Raw genomic sequence first — 23,598 nt, 5'->3', positions numbered from 1 at the left:
CCTTCCCGTGCTAAGCCCTGAGGCCCTGCTCCCACTCATCCTCTTCCCCGTGGCCCTGCCTGCGTGGTGCCTCTTCCCTCCCGCACTCCGCCTCTTCCACTGAGGACCCCCTGCCAGCTGCTTGCACTTCTGAGGAGTGAGCGGTGGGTGGGGGGAGGCCTCGGGAGAGGGGGTGGAGAGGCGCGAGTGGAGTGCGTGGGTGAGCCTCTGGGGTGGGGGCTAAGCGGGAGTGGGGCCTGGGGTGGAGCATGGGTGGGGCCTCAGGGGGAGAAGGCTGAATGGGGCAGGCCACGGTCCGGGAACTGGTGCCCCATCCCCCCACTTCTAGGGAGCTTCCAGCGCTCACGCCCAGCCTCTTCAAATGCAGGAGTCACTCACTGCCGATGGTTGGTGGTGAGAGAATGAGAGTGTGGGGCAAACTGGGACTTGGACAGTGAGCCCAGAGGGAGACTAGGACTGGCTGGGAAAGGAGACTGGCAATGGGATGAGAAAGAAAACTGAGGAGTGGAGGTTGGGACTGGGTAGGCAGAAGAATGAGACTGAGACAAGGATCCTGGAACGGGAAAGAGACATGAGAGGGACTGGTTGAAGGGGACAGGGCAGAAGGGGTCAATTTTGGGTGGGAATAGACAAAAGAGTCTATGCCCCTTAGACAGTACTCCCCTCCAGAGCTTGTAATGGAACCCAAGGTCCCTGAGGGCCCCCATTCCTCTGCTGTCAGCAAATATCTGTGAAAACACTGGCAAAATGTCCCATTCCCCTCTACTGCAGGTCCACATAGAGGATGACAACCTACAACTACTTTCGCTTAACCTGTTAGCTGAAGTGGCAGAGGTCTGGGCAGTGGATCTAAAGGTTCAAACCCGGCTGATGAATTATGTGGGTGTTAGTATTAGAGCTGGTCACATTTTTTTTGAAGAAATATTTTTTCATTGGGTTTTGCTGATTGGTCACAATCGAAATGTTCTGTGGGACCATGTTGATTTTGATGAAATTACACTGGAAACTGAGCAGGCTTCTGACAGAAGAATCCTGCCTGGTTTCCTGCCAGCTCTCCCCCGACACGGCAGCCTGCCTGGCAAACTGCTGGAGCACCCCGGCTTTCAAGTTCCCAGTGCCTCATCAGGCCATCAGGTGGGCTGAAGGGGAGCCGAGAGCCTGGAAGCCCTGAGAGCCCTAGCTCCCAGGCTCGAGGCTTCTTGGCAGCACAGGCCTCCAGGATCCGCAGCTCCAGGACAGTCTGCCAAGTGGGCTCTCTCAGAGTTGGGGCTCTTGTGGCTTACAAACTGCCCCAGAGTCCAGGCTCCCAGTAGAGCTGGGAGGAGAACAGTAATTCCATTTTCACAGAGAATGTCAAACTTTTTCTGAATTGGAACAAGACCAAGTTTCAAAATCCTCTGCAAAACATTCTCTGCCCAGCTCTAGTCACTGTGATACCACACAATGGAGCTTCATTTTTTTCAGTTTGCTTTTTTAAAAAGCTAGGAAATTACAAACACAAAATATGTTACAAGAACCGTATTCAGGTTGCAAAGTCAAGCACTGCATGTCACTCTGAAGGCTGGAATGTCTGTTGTGTCAGCGTGAAGTGATAGAAACAGCCACAAGCATACTTGAGAGTTCTTTTTGTTCAGAATATCACCAGGTTCAGTCATCACTGGGTTTCACAGTCTGTTACTGTCCAATTTTAAAATTTTCAGTCATTTTCAGCTTTACAAATTGCACCTGTGCAACATCAAGGCATGTATCTGTGCCATGCCAAAAGCCTAGACCACAGTGGGATCAGAGGTTACTCAGCCAATCACCATCCTTACTCTGTAGCTAATTTGCATGCAACAATTTAATTGGTTGTATGAGGGAGACTACAAAAATGGCGGATTACTTGGCCCCACTGCCATAGTTCTTCCAAACCACACAACCAGCACACACAATAACCCCAAACACACACAGCCTCTGACCGCAGCACACACCCCTTATTCACCACCTACACAAATAAACAGGAATCTCCCAGCACAACTCCCTCTAGAAACGAATCTACACAATCAGCATACATAATAATGCCAAACACACACAGCCCCTCACCACAATACACTCCTCTCATTTGCCACCCACACAATCTCCCAGCACAACCAACCACCCCAGACACAAATCAACACAATCACCCAGACAGCAACACAACCAGCATACACAATAACCCCAAACACACACAGCGCCTCACCTCACTATAAACCCCTCATTTGTCACCCATGGAAATCCACACAACTCTCCCTGCCCAACACAAGCCCCCCACAACAACACAACCAGCATACACAATAACTCCAAACACACAGAACCCCTCACGGTAGTGCACAACCCTCATTTGCCACCTGCACAAATCAAAACAAATCTCCCAGCACAACCTTCCTAGACCCAAATCAACACAACCACCCACACATCCAGCACACACAATAACCCCAAACATCACTCTGAAGCCTAGATGTCTGTTGTGTCAGTGTGAAGCAAGGGAAACAGCTATAAGCATGGTTGAGAGTTCTTTTTGTTCAGAATATCACCAGGTTGAATCATCGCTGGGTTTCACAGTCTGCTACCATCCCTCTTTTAAGTTCTTAGCCATTTTTGGCTTTTTTACCACATGACTTTACATATTACACCTGTGTGGTAGCACAGGCTTTCAGCTACTGGTGGATAGATGGAGCTACTATAAGGTGGGTGCATACATAAGATCCCTCTCATTAATATATATATATACACACACACACATATAGATATTAATGAGAGGGATCTTATGTTCTTGAAATACTATTTTTACCTATTACCTTTTAAACACCGCTCCCCCGACTCCTACACTACAATTACATCCCCGGTATGAATTAACACTTGGCAACACTACAAAAATATTAAACCCATGTCCTAGAGTTTGGGGGAAGGAGAGATTACTCCAGGGAAACATCAGAAAATACATGTAGAAAAATGAATGTTAATGATAAAGTTTGTATGCAGTGTAGCTGTAGTTATGTTGGTCCCAGGATATTAGAGAGACAAGGTGGGTGAGGTAACATATTTTACTGGACCAACTTCTGTTGGTGAGAGAGACAAGCTTTCGAGCTCTGTGTAAGGTCAAAAACTTGTCTCTCTCTCCAACAGATGTTGGTCCAGTAAAAGATATTGCCTCACCCACCTAGGCCTGGTCTACACTATGACTTTAATTCGGATTTAGCAGCATTAAATCGAATTAACCCTGCACCCGTCCACACAACGGAGCCATTTATTTCAAAATAAAGGGCTCTTAAAATCGATTTCTGTACTCCACCCCGACGAGCGGAGTAGCGCCAAAATCGATTTTGTCATTTCGAATTAGGGTTAGTGTGGCCGCAATTCGATGGTATTGGCCTCCGGGAGCTGTCCCAGAGTGCACCATTGTGACCGCTCTGGACAGCAATCTGAACTCGCATGCACTGGCCAGGTAGACAGGAAAAGCCCCAGGAAAATTTGAATTTCATTTCCTGTTTGCCCAGCGTGGAGAGCACAGGTGACCACAGATAGCTCAGCTCATCAGCACAGGTAACCATGCAGGCTGATAATCGAAAAAGAGCACCAGCATGGACTGTACGGGAGGTACTGGATCTGATCACTATATGGGGAGAGGATTCAGTGCTAGCAGAACTTCGTTCGAAAAGACGAAATGCCAAAACTTTTGAAAAAAATCTCCAAGGGCATGATGGAGAGAGGCCACAATAGGGACTCAGATCAGTGCCGCGTGAAAGTCAAGGAGCTCAGACAAGCCTATCAAAAAACAAAGGAGGCAAACGGTCGCTCCGGGTCAGAGCCACGGACATGCCGCTTCTACGCCGAGCTGCATGCAATTCTAGGGGGGGCCGCCACCACTACCCCACCTGTGACCGTGGATTCCGGGTCGGGGATAGTCTCATCAGCTACACCTGAGGATTCTGCGGATGGGGAAGAGGAGGAGGAGGAGGAGGACGAGCTTGCAGAGAGCACCCAGCAGGATCTTTTTCTCAGCCTGACTGAAGTACCCTCCCAACCCTCCCAAGCCAGTATCCAAGACCATGACCCCATGGAAGGGACCTCAGGTGAGTTTACCTTTTAAAATATAAAACTTGTTTTAAAAGCAAGGGTTTTTAATGATTACTTTGCCCTGAGGACTTGGGATGCATTCGCAGCCAGTACAGCTACTGGAAAAGTCTGTTAACGTGTCTGGGGATGGAGCGGAAATCCTCCAGGGACATCTCCATGAAGCTCTCCTGGAGGTACTCCAAAAGCCTTGCCACAAGGTTTCTGGGCAGTGCAGCCTTATTCCGTCCTCCATGGTAGGACACTTGACCGCGCCATGCTTGCAGCAAGTAATCTGGTATCATTGCCTGACAAAGCCTGGCAGCGTATGGTCCCGGTGTTTGCTGGCATTCAAGCAACGTCCGTTCTTTATCTCGTTGTGTAATCCTCAGGAGAGTGATATCGCTCATGGTAACCTGGTTGAAATACGGGAATTTAATTAAGGGGACAGAGGTGGCTGTTCCTACTGGGCTGTTTGCCTGTGGCTGAAAAGAAATCCTTCCCTGCAGTTAGCCAAGCGCGGGGGGGGGGGGGGGGAATTGGCCCAGAGCTTTTCGCGTTTGGCTAGCAGGGATCTTCCCTGATACCAGCCACGCGGTGGGGGGAGGGATAAAGCGATCATCCAGAGAATTGGAGGGGGGGGTAGTTTGTTTTCTGCTGCTGAAGGTTAACAGGAAAACCGCAGCACTCAACGGGCTTTGCTTGGTATGTGAGAAAGGTGGGCGCAGAAGCCGAAAGACAATGGCTTACCATGGCCGCGTGCAAGCTGAATTCTGTTGCCCGGACCTGCGTCTGTGATCTCTAGCAGCAAAGCCACAGGCACTCAATATTAAGAGGCAAAATGCGACCTTGCACAGAAATCACATGTGCTATGTAATGTGAATAGTGTTGGTCACCGTGAAAGAGTATAAGCATTGTTCTTTTTAAAAAATTCTCTCCTTTTTTCCCTCCCTCCAGCAGCTGCAAATTCTTCAAGCCTTCCTCCTCCGTCCCGAAGGCTATCACAGATAAGGTGTCGGAAAAAGAAGACGCGAGACGAGATGTTCGCAGAAATCATGGAATCCACCCGCAGTGACAGAGCTCATCTGAATGAGTGGAAGGACACGGTTTCAAAGTATAGGAAAGAAGCCAGTGAACGTGAGGACAGGAGGGACCAACGTGAGGAGAGGAGAGACGCTCGAGATGAGAGGTGGCGGCAGGAAGATCAGAGGAGGCAGGATGCAACGCTGGGGCTGCTGCGTGAGCAAACAGACATGCTCCGGCGTCTGGTGGAGCTTCAGGAACGGCAGCAGGATAACAGAGTGCCGCTACAGCCCCTGTATAACCCCCCTCCCCCCTCACCATGTTCCATAGCCTCCTCACCCAGACGTGTAAGAACGCGGGGGGGGGGGGGGGAGGCTCCGTACACCTTCCCATTCCACCCCAGTGGACAGTCCAAGCAAAAGGCTGTCATTTTTTTAACCTTTTTTTAGTGGCCTTTTCCTTCCCTCCTCCCAAACCCCACCCGGGTTCCCTCCCTCTTTTTATAATCTATGAATAAAGAATAAATGATTTTTAAACGATAGTGACTTTATTTGGTTTGAAAGCAAGCTGGGGGAAGGGGGAGGGTAGGTTCCTTACAGAGAATGAATGAGTCAATAAAGGGGGCGGGTTTTCATGAAGGGAGAAACAAACAGAAATTTCACACTGTAGCCTGGCCAGTCATGAAACTGGTTTTCAAAGCTTCTCTGATGCACAGCGCTTCCTGGTGTGCTCTTCTAATCGCCCTGGTGTCTGGCTGCGCGTAATCAGCAGCCAGGCGATTTGCCTCAGCCTCCCACCCTGCCATAAAGGTCTCCCCCTTATTTTCACAGAGATTGTGGAGCACACAGCAAGCAGAAATAACAATGGGGAGATTTCTTTGGCTGAGGTCAGAGCGAGTCAGTAGCGATCGCCAGCGACCTTTTAAACGGCCAAATGCACATTCTACCACCATTCTGCACTTGCTCAGCCTGTAGTTAAACAGCTCCTGACTGCTGTCCAGGCTGCCTGTGTATGGCTTTATGAGCCATGGCATTAAGGGGTAGGCTGGGTCTCCAAGAATAACTATTGGCATTTCAACATCCCCAACGGTTATTTTCTGGTCCGGGAAGTAAGTCCCTTGCTGCAGCCCTTTAAACAGAGTAGTGTTCCTGAAGACACGAGCATCATGAACCCTTCCCGGCCAGCCCGCGTTGATGTTGGTGAAACGTCCCTTGTGATCCACAAGTGCTTGCAGCACCATTGAAAAGTAACCCTTGCGGTTTATGTACTGGGTACCCTGGTGCTCCGGTGCCAAGACAGGGATGTGGGTTCCATCTATCGCCCCACCACAGTTAGAGAATCCCATTGCAGCAAAGCCATCCACTATGACCTGCACATCTCCCAGAGTCACTACCTTTCGTAGCAGCACCTCAGTGATTGCTTTGGCTACTTGCATCACAGCAGCCCCCACAGTAGATTTGCCCACTCCAAATTGATTCCCGACTGACCGGTAGCTGTCTGGCATTGCAAGCTTCCACAGGGCTATCACCACTCGCTTCTCAACTGTGAGGGCTGCTCTCATCTTGGTATTCTGGCGTTTCAGGGCAGGGGACAGCAAGTCACAAAGTTCCATGAAAGTGCCCTTACGCATGCGAAAGTTCCGCAGCCACTGGGAATCATCCCACACCTGCAACACTATGCGGTCCCACCAGTCTGTGCTTGTTTCCCTTGCCCAGAATCGGCGTTCCATGGATAGAACCTGCCCCATTAACAACATGATCTCCAAAGCACCGGGGCCCGTGGTTTGAGAGAATTCTGTGTCCATGTCCATGTCCTCATCACGCTTGTCGCTGCGCTCCCGCCGCCGCCTCCTCGCCTCGTTTTTCTGGTCCTGGCTCAGCATAAACTCCACGAGAACGCGCGAGGTGTTTACAATGTTCATGACTGCTGTCTGGAGCTGAGCGGGCTCCATGCTTGCCTTGGTATGGAGTCTGCAGTGTTCACCCAGGAAAAAAGGCGCGAAATGGTTGTCTGCCGTCCGTTGCTTTCATGCAGGGAGGGAGGGAGGGAGGGGTGAGGCTGTACCCAGAACCACCTGCGACAATGTTTTTTGTCCCATCAGGCACTGGGATCTCAACCCAGAATTCCAATGGGCGGGGGAGACTGCGGGAACTATGGGATAGCTATGGGATAGCTACCCACAGTGCAACGCTCCAGAAATCGACGCTAGCCCCGGTACATGGACGCACACCGCCGAATTAATGTGCTTAGTGTGGCCGCATACATTCGACTTTATACAATCTGTTTCCCAAATTCGAATTATATAAATTCGGATTAATCCCGTAGTGTAGACGTACCCCTAGTCTAACTATAAAGTTTAGTTCTTTTTCATGTTTGGCTTCCCCCCCCACTTTTTTTTTGTTTATTCCCTATTTTCCCTTTCTCTTTCCAGAAGCCTGCTTAGCAAATACGAGGCTTGAAAATATCACCTTGAGTTTTTATCAAGTTTTAGCGTAAGGTAATTTGTCCAGTTTTATAAATCTGGGATCCTCACACTGTAAGTCTCAATATTTGAGTCCTAGATTGTGAGGTGCTAAGATCAGATAATAATGGGACCTATATAAGTACCGGAGACTAGATGTACTGGATTCCCCAAATATTCTCAAATCCTATGTGGCATCTACGGGACCATATAGTTCCCTAATTCCTGCTCTAAATATGATGTTTCTATAAAAATTCAATACAATAAGCTTTCTTTTGTTAAAATGAATTTTTCATTTGGTTCATCTTTTGCTCTCCTCCTCTCAGGCCATGTGTTCTATTAAGATTGAGTCTGTTGTGAAGGAGAAGAACAGGATGGGAGAGTGCCCAGTATGGGAAGAAAGGGAAAATGCACTTGTATATGTGGATATTAATTCACAGAAAGTTTGCCGCTGGAACTCAGTCACCAACGAAGTGCACAGTGTGTCTGTGGGTAAGACAGTGCCACGCTAAGTCTTAAAACTTGTTTGCTACTTTGTTTCTGTACCTTTTAGGTTGTTTTTTCCCCTGTGTTATAGTTGATCTATCTCTGCTGATAGTCGTTTGTATGCAGTGGAGCTGTAGCCACGTCGGTCCCAGGTTAGTAGTTTGTCAGTTAATAGTGTCATGCTGCCTAGTATGGTACACAGCTAAGAATGCCAATCTCAGGTCAGACTGCCATAAAACAGGGCATGTTCCCCAAACTGGCAGTATAGTCTATCACAGTGGTTCCCAAACTTTAACAGCCCCTTTCACTAAATTGTGAAATCTCGTGAACCCCGTCCTAAAAATGAATATTTTCAGGGATTTAAGTTTAAATTTCCTCAGTGTGATGGATGCCCCAACTGCCGGGCCCGGAATCTATGAACCTCTGAAAAATATTTTTAATTGAAACTTTTTTTAACGAACATAGAAAAACCAGAAACCAAAAATGTTTCTGTAAAATGTTTTTTTGGCTTTTGTTTTAAAAAAAAAATGGTTTCGAATAAAAATAAATTCATTTTTGGTTTTCAAAAATCAGAAAATGTTTCATGGAAACAGTTTTTGAAAATGGACCATTTTTCCGTTTCAGTTTTTTGTAAATTTTTCTTGGGGAATTTTGAAAAATGTGAAAAAAATTCAAAACTTTCTGTGAAAAATGCTTGGTATTTTTCACCCACCTCTAGTTTCGGGTGAGGTTGTGGCTGGTGGTAACAAGGAGGGCTGTGGTTCTGGCTTTAGATGAGATTTGGCAAATTCCTGGGGCTCGGGCTGGGGTTCAGGCTGCCGGCTCCCCCGCTGACGGGGGCGGGGCTCGGGCTGCCAGCCCCTACTGCCCGGCCCTGCTCTCCCTGGGGCTCGGGCTGCCAGCCCCGCGCAGAGCGCTGGGGTTCAGGCTGCTGGCTCCCCTGCTGACGGGGGCAGGGCTCGGGCTGCTGGCCCCAATTGCCCGGCCCCGCTCTCCCTGGGGCTCAGGCTGCCAGCCCTGCACGGAGCGCTGTGGTTCGGGCTGCCGGCTCCCCACTGACCGCCAGGACTTGGGCTGCCTGCCCCAACTGCCCGGCCCCGCACTCCCTGGGGCTCGGGCTGCCAGCTCCCCCGCTGACAGGGGAGGGCTGGGGCTGCCGACTCAAACTGCCCGCTCTCCACGAGTCTCGGGCTGCCGGCTCCTTGGCTGACAGGGGAGGGCTCGGGCTGCCGGCTCCCCCGCTGACAGGGGAGGGCTCGGGCTGCCTGCTCAAACTGCCTGGCCCCGCTCTCCCTGGGGCTCGGGCTGTCTGCCCTGCAACTGGGTCCCAGCAGAGTCCTCTGGCCGCCATTAATGAAATTTTTCTTTCGAACCCCCTGAAACGTTCTGCGAACCCCCAGGGGTTCGCGAACCCCACTTTGGGAACCACTGGTTTATCATAAGCTTTCACCAAGCCAGTAACAAATGTGTACTTCCAAACTGCTATACTAGTTATGTAGCCACAGACAGTCCCATTCAGTCCCTCTAGCCCCTCATACACCATCCAGACAAACCAGAGTTCTGTGCTAAATGATTATTAAAATCAAGAATCACATCTATTAGATTCTTCTCATTCCAAGGAACCAGACACACACCCCAGGTCAAAATATACTTCAGATCTTACCCCCAAACCATGCTGGTAGCCAATCCTTTAGTTACTAAAAACTAAAGGTATATATATATAAAAAGGAAGAGCGTTATTAAGAGGTTATAATGAATCCTATCCATTACAGTTGATTTCAGAGTTTGTAGATCAGGATAATAGCAGTGATGTTAAATCTGCCAGTTTGTAATAAATCTCTGTTTCATCTCAAATATTGGGGTCCTCAGTCCATTGTTCAAAGCTCTTCTTTGTTAGAAATCATAATTCAGAGATGTGGAGCAGGAAAGAAGCAAGGGGATGATGTCACACTCTCCCATTGATAGCCTCCTCCCCCCTCTCCAACCCATGTGTATGGAAAGTTACTGTCTCAAACATGGAGTCAGGGATCACATGTTCTATGTGCCCTTGCTGAGTCATGAGGCATCCATTGTCTACATGCTCTCGGAGGCATCCTCAGGAGGGGCCCACTGGAAGAGCTGATTCTTTTTAATGGCCCATCAACCACGGCTGGCTGGTCTTGATGTAAATCTGTCCTGTGGGTGTTACCTAGGAACACAACATGTTCAAGATACAAACACACAGCAAAGATCCATAATTTCATACACGATGATAATAAATATAAACAGGATAACTTTGTTCAACAAATCACAACCTTTCCAATGATACCTTACAAGGCATACTTTGCATAAGATTTATCGCAATTGTGCAACAGTGATGCTACATCAGTGGTGATATCTTACTGTACATATGGTGATCTTTCTTCCTATACAGAGCCACAAGTAGTTTATAGTATTTCATGCCATCCTTTTACTTTCTATTGAGACAAGTGAACTGCACTCCTACAATCAATTGTTTAGTAAGAGGTGGCCCAAGTCAACAAGACAGAGAAGTATAGTTATCAAGGTGGCGGTTCGAAATGCATGGATCACTGTGTCTAAGTCCAAAGTCAACAGGAAAGGGCACAGTTTTCCCGGAAGTGGTAGATGAAATGGATTTTTTTCTTGGCTCTGGGTGCTTGAGTGTTTAGAAGTAGTGAGGAGCCTAGGAGAACACTAAGACTACAAGCTATGTTAATGATCTGAATGGAAGGTAATGTTATAGATGTGGCAAGTTCTTCAAAGTGCCTCACTTCTCCTACTCACATTATCTCAGTCTTTCCTGGATTCAGCTTCAACCAGTTTTTCTCCATCCAGTTACTGATCTCAGCCATGCCATTAGAGAGCTAAGAAATGGCACTGCACATCTAGTGAGAAGGTGATGTCAAACTGGATATAGAGCCTATGATATAACATGATCTGACACTCACTGAATTTCTCCCGTTCCCCCTCTCTCTCATTTGCAGATGCTCGCGTTGGCTCGGTGGCCCTTCGAAAGTGCGGGGGTTATGTCATTGCCTTGGGAACCAGATTTGCCTTTTTAAACTGGGAAATGGAGTCAGTAACCACTATTGCAGAACTTGAACAGGATAAACCAAACAACAGGTTCAATGATGGGAAAGTGGATCCAAAGGGGAGATTTTTTGCTGGTATGTTTCTGACAGGATTTTCACTCTCAATGAAGTAGGACTATTTCTAATGTGTATTGTACTTTTATTCTTTGGCAACTTGATTCTTCAGCTGAGCTTCACTCAGCAATAGGTGAAATGTGTGAGAATTGGTACTTCTATTACTGCAGAAGCATGGACTCGGAAAGTGGTGTTTGGATGCCTCTGATTGTGAGACAGCTCAGGAGGAGGGACTCACAGTCTAAAGTGAGGCTGGCCTGGATGTAGCAGGGGCACACAGGATTTCACGCATTCACCCCCCCCCCACACACACACACGCTCGGATTTACATTATAGATTCAAATTAAAGGCCTGATTCAACAAACACTTGCTACCAAACACAGCAATTACTACTGGGAGCAGATCCACAGAGTCGTGACAGTAATTTCTATGCTTGGCAGTGGTTCCAGAAACAGGTCCAAATGTGTTATGTCAACTATAGTCTGTCAGTTTATTATTCAATATTTACCAACAATAGTTACTCTAATTTCAGACTGGAGTTTACTATATTAAGGGTTGATGTGGGGTTAACTTTATTCTTATTTCCTAGTCTTGCAGCAGCCTAAAGTTAGAAAAATGAAAGAGAAATATTATTTTTCTATATATGCTGTTCATATCTGTATGTGACGAGTGGACAATCCCAACTTAAAATTTGGCTCAAATATTGTAAAACAAGCTTTTATAAAATTTAGGACCAATAGAAGGATTTCCACAAATTAAAAACAAAACTTAAATATTCCCCATGGGCATTAAAAACTCAATTATTGCAGTAACTTGAAAGTGACTGTAAAAAAAAAAAAAAAAAAAAAAATCCACAGCAACACCACCACCAAAACCTCAAGCAAACAGTGAAACTGGCTTCACTTTCATTTTTCAAGTGGAGACATGCAAAAAGTAAACAAGTGAAAGAGCTTTGATGGTGACATGTACATTGGATTTATAAAAATCTTTCACTTCTGTTATTCTAAGTCTTCATTAATAACCTAGGTAACAATACGTTTACAGTATATGCATTTTAAGTTCCGAGTCCCTTTAAGTAATAAAAGTATATACCCCAAGGAGAACATGAGGAGGTCATTATTGTAGTTACCAGGGTGTAAAGATTCTCCAGGCTGCTGTATTTTCCAATGATTGATCCCATTATCCTTTTAGGTACCATGGCTGAGGAGACAGAACCTGGTGTGCGAGCGAGACGCCAAGGTGCCCTCTACACGCTCTTTCCTGATTATTCTGTAGTGAAGCAGTTAGACCAGGTGGACATCTCTAATGGGTTGGATTGGTCACTGGATCACAGAACCTTCTTTCATATTGATAGCCTGGTGTATGCTGTCCATGCCTTTGACTATGATGTGCACACAGGAAAAATCGGTATAGATGCTTTTCTTAAATCAGTTTTTAAATCAATGTAGTTTGATTTCCTTCAGCAAGAGCTGGGTGTGTAATTGTCAGTGAAGTAGATGACAAATTATAAATTTTTCTGTTCACAAATTGTCAATAGAAAAAGAAATTCACAATCTCTGACACAAAATTATTTGGTGAACATTTCTTGGATTCTAGCTTGTTCATGAACAGTTCATTGTGAGAATTCAGAATCTGTTTTGATTGGACAGCTAGGTCAAGTTAAGAGCTGATGTTAAGAGTTGCACAAAGGAAGCTGTTTGCAGTGCATAATCACAACGAATTGTATCGATCCTACAAAACCCATAAACAATGCTACATATTCTTGAGTGCCATCTACTGGTACACTTTCTATTAACTCTCATAAAAGATCATACCATATGTTTCTCTTCCCTGATTACAGAAGCATATTTTTAAAATCAGGTTTCCAGTAGGAATGCTCACAAGTATAAATTTACAGTTCTCCACAAATGTTCTGTAGCATTCATGTAAAATCCGTGGCTTGGGCAAATATTCCTTGCTTACTACAGTCTTTGCAGAAAGGAGACTGGAATGTGAGTACAACTGACCCAAATTCATTTAAAAACTTGAACAAACATTCAATGAAACTTTTTTTTGGCCCATCTCACATAGCAGCAATTCAACTGAGACTAATTATTGTCATGTCAGTTGTGATTCAAATGACTGAATTGGTTCCCTTTGTACACTAGTCTGTGCAGACTTTATGCATATATAAATGAAGTATTTAGAAGTGGAATACACTAGGTAGATTTCCTCTGCCTATTTTTATAAATTTCTGGTGAGAAAATTTTTTCATGACACCTATCTTTCCAAAATACGAAAGCACTGTGAGCCTGAATCTCCTTTCACCCTGGTTTTATACTGGCAAATCTCCATTATGGCTGCAAACTAGGGTCCTGATCTTACATTATAATCCAAACAGGTGTACTGCTGCACCTGGGAAGAGCCCCAATGACTTCACTGGGTCAATGGGACTCCATGTGGGCACAGCAGACTGCACAGAACACCACACTGGATTGTGGTTTAAGCATGTAATTATCTGTGTCTAGTTTTGACAATCATGTCCTTGGTGTCCAAAGCCCAACTAAATAATGAGTTTATAGCTGGTCAACAAGAAGCCAGTCTCTCTTTATATTAAAGTGGCTTCTTGGTCTTTGTCTGGGAGAGATTATGTATTACCTACATTTAAATTAAGTAGTTCTGTGGTTTGCATATGAAAAAAACACACAGGCAGAGATCAGTGGTGAGTACCTAAAGTAAAGTCATAGTGCTTGTGATAGTCATAAACTGACCTAGGGCTCATATGTTGAGCAATATGGATAGAACAAATTCTTCAACAGCAAAGATCTGTACTCCATGCTTGGTAAAAGCAAAGGCATCTGAATTCAGTATAGCCTCAGACAACAGTTCTAATGGCTGTTTATTTTTATCAGACTAACTGTGCCCCATCAGCCATCTCTAGGCACATGTGCAAATCAAATTTTGTTGTCTGCCTTCATCACAAAAATGAGTTGATTTGTTTGTAAGAGCATTTAGGAGACTGTGGAAGATGTTAAATGAATTTGTTAAATTAGTATATGGTACAGTTAAGCTATCACAGTGGTATAGCTAACCTATCACATTCAGTGTTGACTTCATAATTCCTTCTACAGCCTGCTGTAAAGTTTTGTACCAATTAGAAAAGGAGGAACAAATGCCTGATGGAATGTGTATTGACGCAGAAGGGAAACTTTGGGTGGCCTGTATTGATGGAGGGAGAGTGATCCGTATAGATCCTGAGACAGGTAAGCCCTCACAAAGGTGAACTGGAATTCTGTATTAAATAACCCAATTTCAGGATGGGAATCACCTGTGCCACATGCATTGCTTGAGGCAGGCTCCCTCTGTTCTATTGGGGTTGGCTTATTTTGTATTAAGTGTTCTGTTTGTGGCCTAGTCTGATAACAGATCACTTCCCCTGGGGAGTAGGCACAAGAAAATGGCAACAACCATAAACTCATAATCAACCTGCCAACATCCACAAATCTAACTCATTATCCTCCTTCGAATGTCTCCTTAAAATTCTCCTTTGCCATAATGCCTACAAAAAAACTTGGCAACAGTTAGACTGCTGAAGTGCTGAGTCCATAGCCTATCATGCTGACCAATAGTGTCTCATTGTTTCCTTGTACTCCCCGCTCTGTTTGTCTCCATCTGTTGTCTCTTGTCTTATACTACATGCAGTTCTGGTTACCTCATCTCAAAAAAGATATATTTGAATTAGAAGAGGTACAGAGAAGGGCAAAAAAAATTATTAGGGGTATGGAACCACTTCCATAGGAGGAGACATTAAAAAGACTGGGACTGTTCAGCTTGGAAAAGAGAAGACTGAGAGGGGATAGGAGTGAGGTCTATAAAATCATTAATGGTTTGGAGAAAGTGAATATGGAAGTGTTATTTACCCCTTCATATAGCACAAGAACAGGAGTCACCCGATGAAATTAATAGGCATCAGGTTTAAAACAAACAAAAGGAAGTATTTCTTCACACAATGCACATCAACCTGTGGAACTCATTGCCAGGGGATGTTGTGAAGGCCAAAAGTATAACTAGGTTCAAAAACAATTAGATAAGTTCTTGGAGGATAGACCCATCAGTGGCTATTAATCCAGATGATCAGGGATACAACCCCACGCTAACGGGGCCCCTAAACCTGACTGCCAGAAGATGGGATGACAGGCCCTGTTCTGTTCATTCCCTCTGAAGCATCTGGCACTGGCCACTGTCAGAAGACAGGATAGTAGGCTAGATGGACAATTGATCCGAACCAGTGTGGCCATTCTTAAGTTCTTATATTGATGTAAGCTTTTTGTGGGAGGGATTGTTCTGTGTTTGTACAGCACCTAGTACAATGGGGTCCTGGTCCATGATTGGGGCTTCTAGATGCTATGATAATACAAATAATGAATAGTAAGAATAAATAATAACAAGTAAAATGTGGAATCATTCAATGGTAGTCCTTCCAGCCCAACTTCAGTCGTGCCATGGATACAATGCTGTATTTTCAGTTTGCAAACAATGAATGTTGGGTGTGATTGCAGAAGAAGATGGGGAACTGGATAAAGGCCATGAATTAGCAAAGCTCTCATGTATGTGCTTCAAGTTAAGTATGTACTTAAGTACCTTGTTGAATTAGGACCAAAGCAATTGGAGTTTGTAAAATTTTGCTTTAAATGAGAAATTTTGGAAATTGAACCTTCATTATCTGGATAATGGCACAAAGGTTTTGTGATGGCTTCCAAAGACCATGAGAAAATACTGAAATCATGAAGCAGGTTGAAAAGATAAAAATGAAGCTTGGCTCCATGAAAGACGAGTTTAGAATTGAGAAGCTGAGGCTGGTGGGATATTCTGAAGAGTCTGGAATGCTTTGTGTTGCTGCACCCAAGGGGTTTGAAGAGATCATCTGCATGAACTGACGTTTGGGATGAATGCTTCCTTTCTGTCACGCACAATTACTGTTTGTTACTCTGGCACAATCCACCACTCTCCTGTCTCCTCACATTCCAAGTCCCTCCTAAAAACTCACAGGAAGGGAATAAAATCAAACCTTAAATAAAAAAGTCTAAGTTACACTTTTTCCAGGCCTGAACAATCCTGTCTTCCTTCTGCTTATTAGATGGTAAACTGTTGAAGGTACTAGGGGGACTGTAGCCATTTTGGAAATCACTGGACTTTAGGAATCTAAATACCTTTGTGGATCTGGGACCTTGTGCATTGTCAAGAGCTAAGAACATTGCCAGCACTTAATAAATAATAGTACACATCTACCCCGATATAACACGGTCCTCCGGAGCCAAAAAATCTTACCGCGCTATAGCTGAGACTGCGTTATATCGAACTTGCTTTGGCCCCCCTGCTCCTTGTCCCCTGACCGCCCCCTCCAGTGACCCCTGTCCCTAATCACCCCCAGGACCCCACCCCCTTACCCAACCCCTCTGCTCCCCTGGCCCCTATCCACACCCCCTGCCCCCTGACAGGCACTCAGCAGCGGGAAGCGGAGCAGCCCGGCCCCAGCCCGCTCCACTCCGCCAGCTCCCAGCTGCGGCACTCCGCTTCCTGCCACCGGTGAGTACAGGGGGGCATCCTTTCCCCAACCTCCCCGCACTCACCGGCGGCGGGAAGCGGAGCACCGCGGCTGGAAGCTGGAGCGCTGCTTTACCGCGTTGTATGCGAACCCGTGTTATATTGGGGTAGAGGTACTATCACTGCTAATTGGACACTGAGGCTTTAACTATGAGTTAAACATCTTGGATCAAGCCCTCAGCTGGTGTAAATTGGCACAGCTCCATTGACTTCTGGGAGCTATATTGATTTACACCAGCTGAGAATTCTGATTCCATATGTGTTTGATTACTTGCCAATATAACTCTGTTTCTCTATGGGCATGTCTACACAGGGATAAAAACCCCATAGCTGGTCCAGGGCAGCTGACTTGCCTTTGTGGGGCTTGGGCTGAAAAACTGCTGTTTAGACATCCAGGCTTGGCCTGCAGCCCAAGCTCTGGGACCTTACAAGGGTGGAGGGTCCCATGGCTCAGGTTCCAGGCTACACAGCAATTTTTAGCTCTGGAGCCCAAGTCAGCTGACCTGGGGCAGCCACGGCCACACTGTGAGTTTTTTATCCCTGTGTAGACGTACCCTTGGTCACTTAGAATATCAGGGTTGGAAGGGCAAATAAGTTACACTCACTCACTCACTCATGCTGATTTACTGATGTGTAACATCCACTTCCCATTTATTCCCCCTCTGAATTTGACCCAAAGTGTCTAGGGTTGGGTGCTCTATGGTACAGTCCCTTATGTTTGCTTTTTAAACTTGCAATTGATTTAAGAGTCTCTTCAGTGCTGAAACACCTTGATGACATGCTGTTTCAAGACTAGTGCTTCAGTCAACACATGGCCTGCCTGTTTCTGATCTCACTGCCTCACACACCGTAGTATTGCCTGCATGTGAAAAAAGGAAATGGAGCAGTGTGGAGACAGAAAACAGAAGCTTTGCTAAAAGTAAAATGTAAGAGATGGTGCCATCAAATCAATTGAGCACATTTCCCCATAGACTGTCCTTACAGAAACTGCTTCTTTCTGATGGGGAAACACTATATTCATATTGTAAAAGGCTCAGTCTGACAATCACAGTACTGGCTGTCCAGTTGGTTAACAACAAATTACATGTTACATTTTCCCCAGAAAGTTTAAAGTAAGTAAATATATTTTCCTCTAGGGAAAAGAATCCAGACTGTGAAGCTGCCTGCTTCAAGGATCACCTCCTGCTGCTTTGGTGGAAAAGATTATTCAGAAATGTATGTGACTTCTGCCTATGATGGGCTAGACAAGGCAGCTTTGGCAAAGGAACCTCGGGCAGGGGAGATTTTCAAGGTGATTGGATTTTGTTTCTTTCAGTAAAAAGATTTAAACATTCTAGGTTGCTTAGTGCTGGTTCAAATCTGGCACCTCTGCCCCCAGATTTAAATGCAGCTGTGATCCTCATGGTTCTGGACTTTTATGTCCTTTATAGTTGTTTGTTCAACCTTTTGGCCCTTATTTCTTTTTATATGTTGTATCAGTTTTGCAAACATCACTCTTTTTTTCTATTGTACTGTCATAAATTATGTATGTTCTCTCATTTTGAATAGTCCCAGGGTAGCTACATTTTTATAAGACAACTAAAACTTGTTTATTAAAACCCAATGACAGCAGGGCAAAAACATATTAAGAAATGTTTGTTTACTCCCTTACAAGTGAGTGACATGTTTCAGCTAATTAATTATTACATTTCTAGCTATAGCTAGTGAATTCAAAACTACTCTCTCTTTGTTGGTCTTTTTGTTTCACCTTCAGGTGTATTGAAAAAATATTTGCTGGGAGAATAGAACACAATTCACAGATTGCAGTCAGAGTCAACACTTAGACCTTGCCAATGCTTGCAGTGGCATGTAGGTTACATGTAGCTACGTGCCACAGTAAAAGGTAGGCTGCATCCAAATTCACTGAGATGTGTAGCTACACATGGCAGTGAAAGGCTCTGAAAGGCAGCAGGGAAAGCCTTCTCCTGCTAGGGCCAGCCTAAGGGAAAATGGCACCCTGGGAGAACTTGTATTTTGGTGCCCCGGCCCCCGCTGCCTCCCCATCCATTCCTCCATTGCCCCTGGCCCGCGCTGCCTCCCCCGGCTCCTGACCCATCCCCTCTGGCCCCTGCTGCCTCCTCGTGCTCCCCACCATGCACCCTCATTACCCCTGGCTCCTGCTGCTTCCCCGGGCTCCCTCTCATCGCCCCCAGGCTCCACTGCCTCCCCCACCATTGCCCAGAGCTCCCTTCCACGGACTCGCACCCCAGACTCTTCTCCTGCCCTGTTCCATGCCTCTTGATCACGGTGCCTCCCCCCCCCAATCACGGCACGCTGGACAATCACCAATGTCACCCACCCATAAGGTCAGCCCTGTCTTCTGCTGCCAGAGCCTTTCACTGTGGAGAGGAAAGTCTTGGTGGTGCGTAGAGTACCGACACTGCGTCCCCACCTAGCATGGGTATACATAGCAATGTAGATGGTGAGGCACAGCTTGGGTGTGTAGAGAGCTGTGTAGGATATTTACCCTACTATTCAGGCGTGTCTGTACTGTGCTCACCTAAGCAGTGCCTCACCATCTACACTGCTATGTATACCCATGCTAGGTGGGGACGCAGTGTCGGTACTCTACGCACCACCACAACGACAATAGCATGAAATGAAAGGGTAGTTACTGTGCTACAGTGGGTAAAATACAAGTATATCATCAGTCTAGAGACACTTTGGAAGGATAGTCCAGTGGTTAGGACACGAGTCTGGGATACCAGAAACCCAGATTCAATTCCCTGCCCTACCACAACCTTCCTGTGTGATTTGGAGCAAGTCACTTAGCCTCTCTGTGCCTCAGTTTTCCAACTGTAAAATTGAGATGGTACTTTTCTACCTCACAGGGGTGTTGTGAGAATAAATACAGTAAAAAGACTGTGAGGCACTCAGACCCTATGGTAATGGGGGCTATATAAACCCTAAGACAGACAGTTTGTAGAACAGGAGAATTACTGAGTTGTGTTCTATGATCTGGAATCAACCTTAGGGTTTTGTACTGCTGCCAATCACTATTAGCAATTGTAAAGTCCCTCCTGAACTTAATGGAGTCACGTGGCTCTTCTCCCTTTTCAGATTATAGTGAGCTCTACTTGGGGGTAGAGTTTTTTAGGGATGTGGGCAGGTTAATAAATTATAATGTGTGTTCTGATTGCGTGAGATATGAATGCTTCCAAAGCAATCAATTAGAGATTGACCTTTTTTCTTTTTCTTTTTAAACAGATAACGGGCCTGGGTGTGAAAGGAATCCCACAATATTCATATGTTGCTTAAATATTAACTATTTATAGCAAACAAAATACATGCATGGCCCATGCAGGAGCAGTTTTGAACAGGAACCGTTCACTGAATTGCAAAACTATCTATCTGAAGATTTTTCTATGCACCCTTTGGAGCTTAGAACTAATTTTTTCTTCTCCATGTTTGGCTCTACAGCATGGTACCAGAGTGGAATTTTAGCAGAAGCAGATAAATGAGGTAACACTAGAAGTGAAAATAGATTGTCAGAATGCATAGGCTTGTAAAATTTCTTATGATCTTGCATAAGCCTTCTTTATTATTTACTCCAGCATTCCTAGTTTTTAAAAAAAATTCTTATGGCCAGTTCTGCCCTGGCCTACTTATGTAGTTCTGAAGGCAGAATTTGATTTATGTTTTCATGTTACAATGATGTAATTGTAATGAGATATGCTCTGATTTACATTACTTTTTCAAATGTGCTGACTTGAACCTGACGGTTCTTTGGCTTTTGGATTTCCCATAAGGGTCTATTTTTGGCAGTCCTACTTCTCCATTTTTAGTTATTTATTTTGCCCCACTGAACCTTTTGTCCTTTCACTGTCTTTATTTCTGTCTTGTCTTTTTAGTTGAGGCCAAATTCTGTGCAGTTGAAAATAAACTGTGAACATGTTACAAGGTGTGTTTTGAAAAAGTTCTTTTGAAACAAAAATGATCCTGGGAACGCTGTATGAATGTGAACACACACAGTCAGCATAAACTCAGGCCTTGAGATACAGGCTTACCCTATTATATTGCTGGCTGATGCTCTATATAATCTCTCTGGTAGAGAGAGAGGGAAGGAGGATAGAATCATAGAATATCAGAGTTGGAAGGGACCTCAGGAGGTCATCTAGTCCAACCCCCTGCTCAAAGCAGGACCAATCCCCAACTAAATCATCCCAGCCAGGGCTTTGTCAAGCCGGGCCTTATAAATCTCTAAGGAAGGAGATTCCACCACCTTCCTAGGTAACCCATTCCAGTGCTTCACCACCCTCCTAGTGAAAAAGTTTTTCCTAATATCCAACGCAAATCTCCCCCACTGCAACTTGAGACCACTGCTTCTTGTTCTGTCATCTGCCGCCACTGAGAACAGCCGAGCTCCATCCTCTTTGGAACCCCCCTTCAGGTAGTTGAAAGCAGCTATCAAATCCCCCCCTCATTCTTCTCTTCTGCAGACTAAACAATCCCAGCTCCCGCAGCCTCTCCTCATAAGTCATGTGCTCCAGCTCCCTAATCATTTTTGTTGCCCTCCGCTGGACTCTTTTCCATTTTTCCACATCCATGGATGGCGACAGACAGACAGACACTTCATTGCTTTTGCTATACCTTCTTTCCCTCCCTTCACTCCTGTTGCAATTGTGGCACCTCTTTTCCTCCACTGCTTAGTGTCTGTTCCTTCATCCCCCATATTCCATGTTCTTTCTTTCTTTCTTTCTTTCTTTCTCTTGTGCCATATTCTCTTCCTCCCTCCTTCTCTCTCTCCATTCCACTAATTTTGCTCTTTTACAATTCCTCTGTCTCTCTTTAAAGGATCCTCATCACATTATATATTGAGTTCGAAGTTCTTGTCCTTGTTTACAAGGCTCTATATCTCTGCCCAGGTCTCTCACTGCACTAGCCCAGCCTCTTCACTCTCTTAAAGTTGACTGATTTCTCCCTGTTTCTCCCACACAAACATCACTGTGCCTTATTCCATGCCACCACCTATGCCTGGAATGCTCTCCCAGAATCTGACCTCATTAAAATCCCTCCTAAAATCTTGCCCCTGCCACAAGGCATAAGGAAAAAGGAGGAGAGAAGAATAATTGTCTGTACGAAGTCTGCTTCAGGTACCTGAGTCATGGCATAATCTTATTTATTCAATGCTGTCCAACTGGCTCCTAGCCCACTGTTGTTTGTTCTCACCCTCACTTGTTACGTTATGTCTTAATTGTAGGTTGTAAGATCCTTGAGACAAGAACCTTGTTTAATTAAATGTCGCTGTGAGGAACCTATTATGTAACTGGGCACCATACAAAGAATAAATAACAATTCCCTCAGTCCGGCCCTCAGACTGCTACTCATCACAGAAAGGAAGGTGGGGGACTTGGAAACTCAGCACCAGGAGTCTTGGGAGTGGGGCTGGGAACAGAGAGGGGTCTCTTCCATATTGGAAATCCATATCAATACATTTTGGGTCAGATTTTTTTCTCTTCTTCCCCTGGATGAGAGGGACTACTGGATTCTTCACTCTATCCCCAGTGGTGGCTGTCAAGAACCAGGGATGATGGACTGAGCAGTGGATTTCTCTTTCCATGCAGGCAAAGGCTCAGCCCTCAGCCTCCCTGAAGTGAGCAGGGCATGCGTGCGGGAGCAGCAATCCTCTTCTTTCTTGCATGTGCTTCCATTGCCGGGATTGCAAAGGGAGTGAATGGCGAACTAGTGCACATTCAATCAGACTGTCAGGAAGTGTGGGGGAGTCAGGGCCCTGCACTCCCCACTTCCTGCGATTCACCGTCAGGGCCGACTCCAGGCACCAGCCCACCAAGCATGCGCTTGGGGCGGCACCTGGAGGGGGGCGGCGCGGCGTGGCGCTCGCTGCCCTCCTCCCGGCGCTCCGGCCGCCAGCAGAGCCGCGGCAGGCTCGCCGCCCTCCCCCCGGCGCTCCGGCCAGTCGGGGAGAGCGGGCCCGTGGCTGGGCTCAGCGCCCTCCCCTGCCACGCTGTGGGGGGGGGGGGGCAGGAGGCTTTTTTGCTTGGGGCGGCAAAAAAGCCAGAGCCGGCCCTGTTCACCGTGACTCTCAGCCAGCCAGTAAAAGAGCAGGTTTATTAGATGACAGGAACACAGTCCAAAACAGAGCTTGTAGGTACAAACAACAGGACCCCTCAGTCAGGTCCATCTTGGGGGGCAGGGAGCTTAGACCCCAGCCCTGGGGCTCCCTCCGTTTCCCCAGCCAGCTCCAAACTGAAACCCACTCCAGCAGTCTCACCCAGCCTCTTCCCGGCTCCTCCTCCAGCCTTTGTCCAGTTTCCCGGGCAAAGGGGTCACCTGGCCCCAACCCCCCTCCTGGGCTCAGGTTACATGCTCAGGTGTCGTTCCTCAAGTGAAGTCACACCCTGATATCCCCATCACCAGTGCAGACAGTCCCCGTAAAACTCCCATGCAACATTTGTGGGTCAATCCGTCCCACTCCCTACTCAGTCACACAGACACCTGAAGAAAATCAGTCCGCTCATCAGCCTGGCTGCCTGGTGTCCTGACCTGGGCTTGGGTGAATTACAAACACTTGATCGTGCTATTGTATCACTTTTCCATTCCCAAATGTGCATCAAAATGTCACGTTATAATAATTCATTATACATGGCACAGATATTGAAGTGATGTTTAAAGTATGAGGTAAAAATAAATCGCTCTGTATCACTATGAAGTTGATTGACTTTTTTTGTCATGAGCTATTTCAAGGCCGTCTCACGCACATCAAAGCACCATGGTACAATAATCTATACTCACGCATTAATACAAAGCCATTACTGGATGACACCATTT

The 23,598-nt window shown here is 46.0% G+C and overlaps 1 protein-coding gene across 1 annotated transcript; it reads left to right on the top strand.

Moving 5' to 3' along the window:
- Window positions 1-870: 870 nt before the first annotated feature.
- Window positions 871-20,067, top strand: LOC135891493 (regucalcin-like). Its single transcript, XM_065419041.1, has 7 exons — window positions 871-879; window positions 7,882-8,047; window positions 11,026-11,208; window positions 12,379-12,594; window positions 14,298-14,429; window positions 17,907-18,061; window positions 20,017-20,067. The coding sequence occupies exons 1-7, from the start codon at window positions 871-873 to the stop codon at window positions 20,065-20,067; spliced, it is 912 nt and encodes a 303-aa protein (XP_065275113.1).
- Window positions 20,068-23,598: the final 3,531 nt, after the last annotated feature.

The sequence above is a fragment of the Emys orbicularis genome, chromosome 1, assembly GCF_028017835.1.
Source record: "Emys orbicularis isolate rEmyOrb1 chromosome 1, rEmyOrb1.hap1, whole genome shotgun sequence".
Lineage (NCBI taxonomy): Eukaryota > Metazoa > Chordata > Testudines > Emydidae > Emys > Emys orbicularis.
This window is presented reverse-complemented; position numbering and strand designations above follow the sequence as displayed.

Excerpts from the sequence above, each read along its gene's own strand:
- LOC135891493 (XM_065419041.1), top strand. Across the intron at positions 11,209-12,378 it reads AAAGGGGAGATTTTTTGCTG|GTACCATGGCTGAGGAGACA; the intron begins GTATGTTTCTGA and ends TTATCCTTTTAG. Across the intron at positions 18,062-20,016 it reads GGGCAGGGGAGATTTTCAAG|ATAACGGGCCTGGGTGTGAA; the intron begins GTGATTGGATTT and ends CTTTTTAAACAG.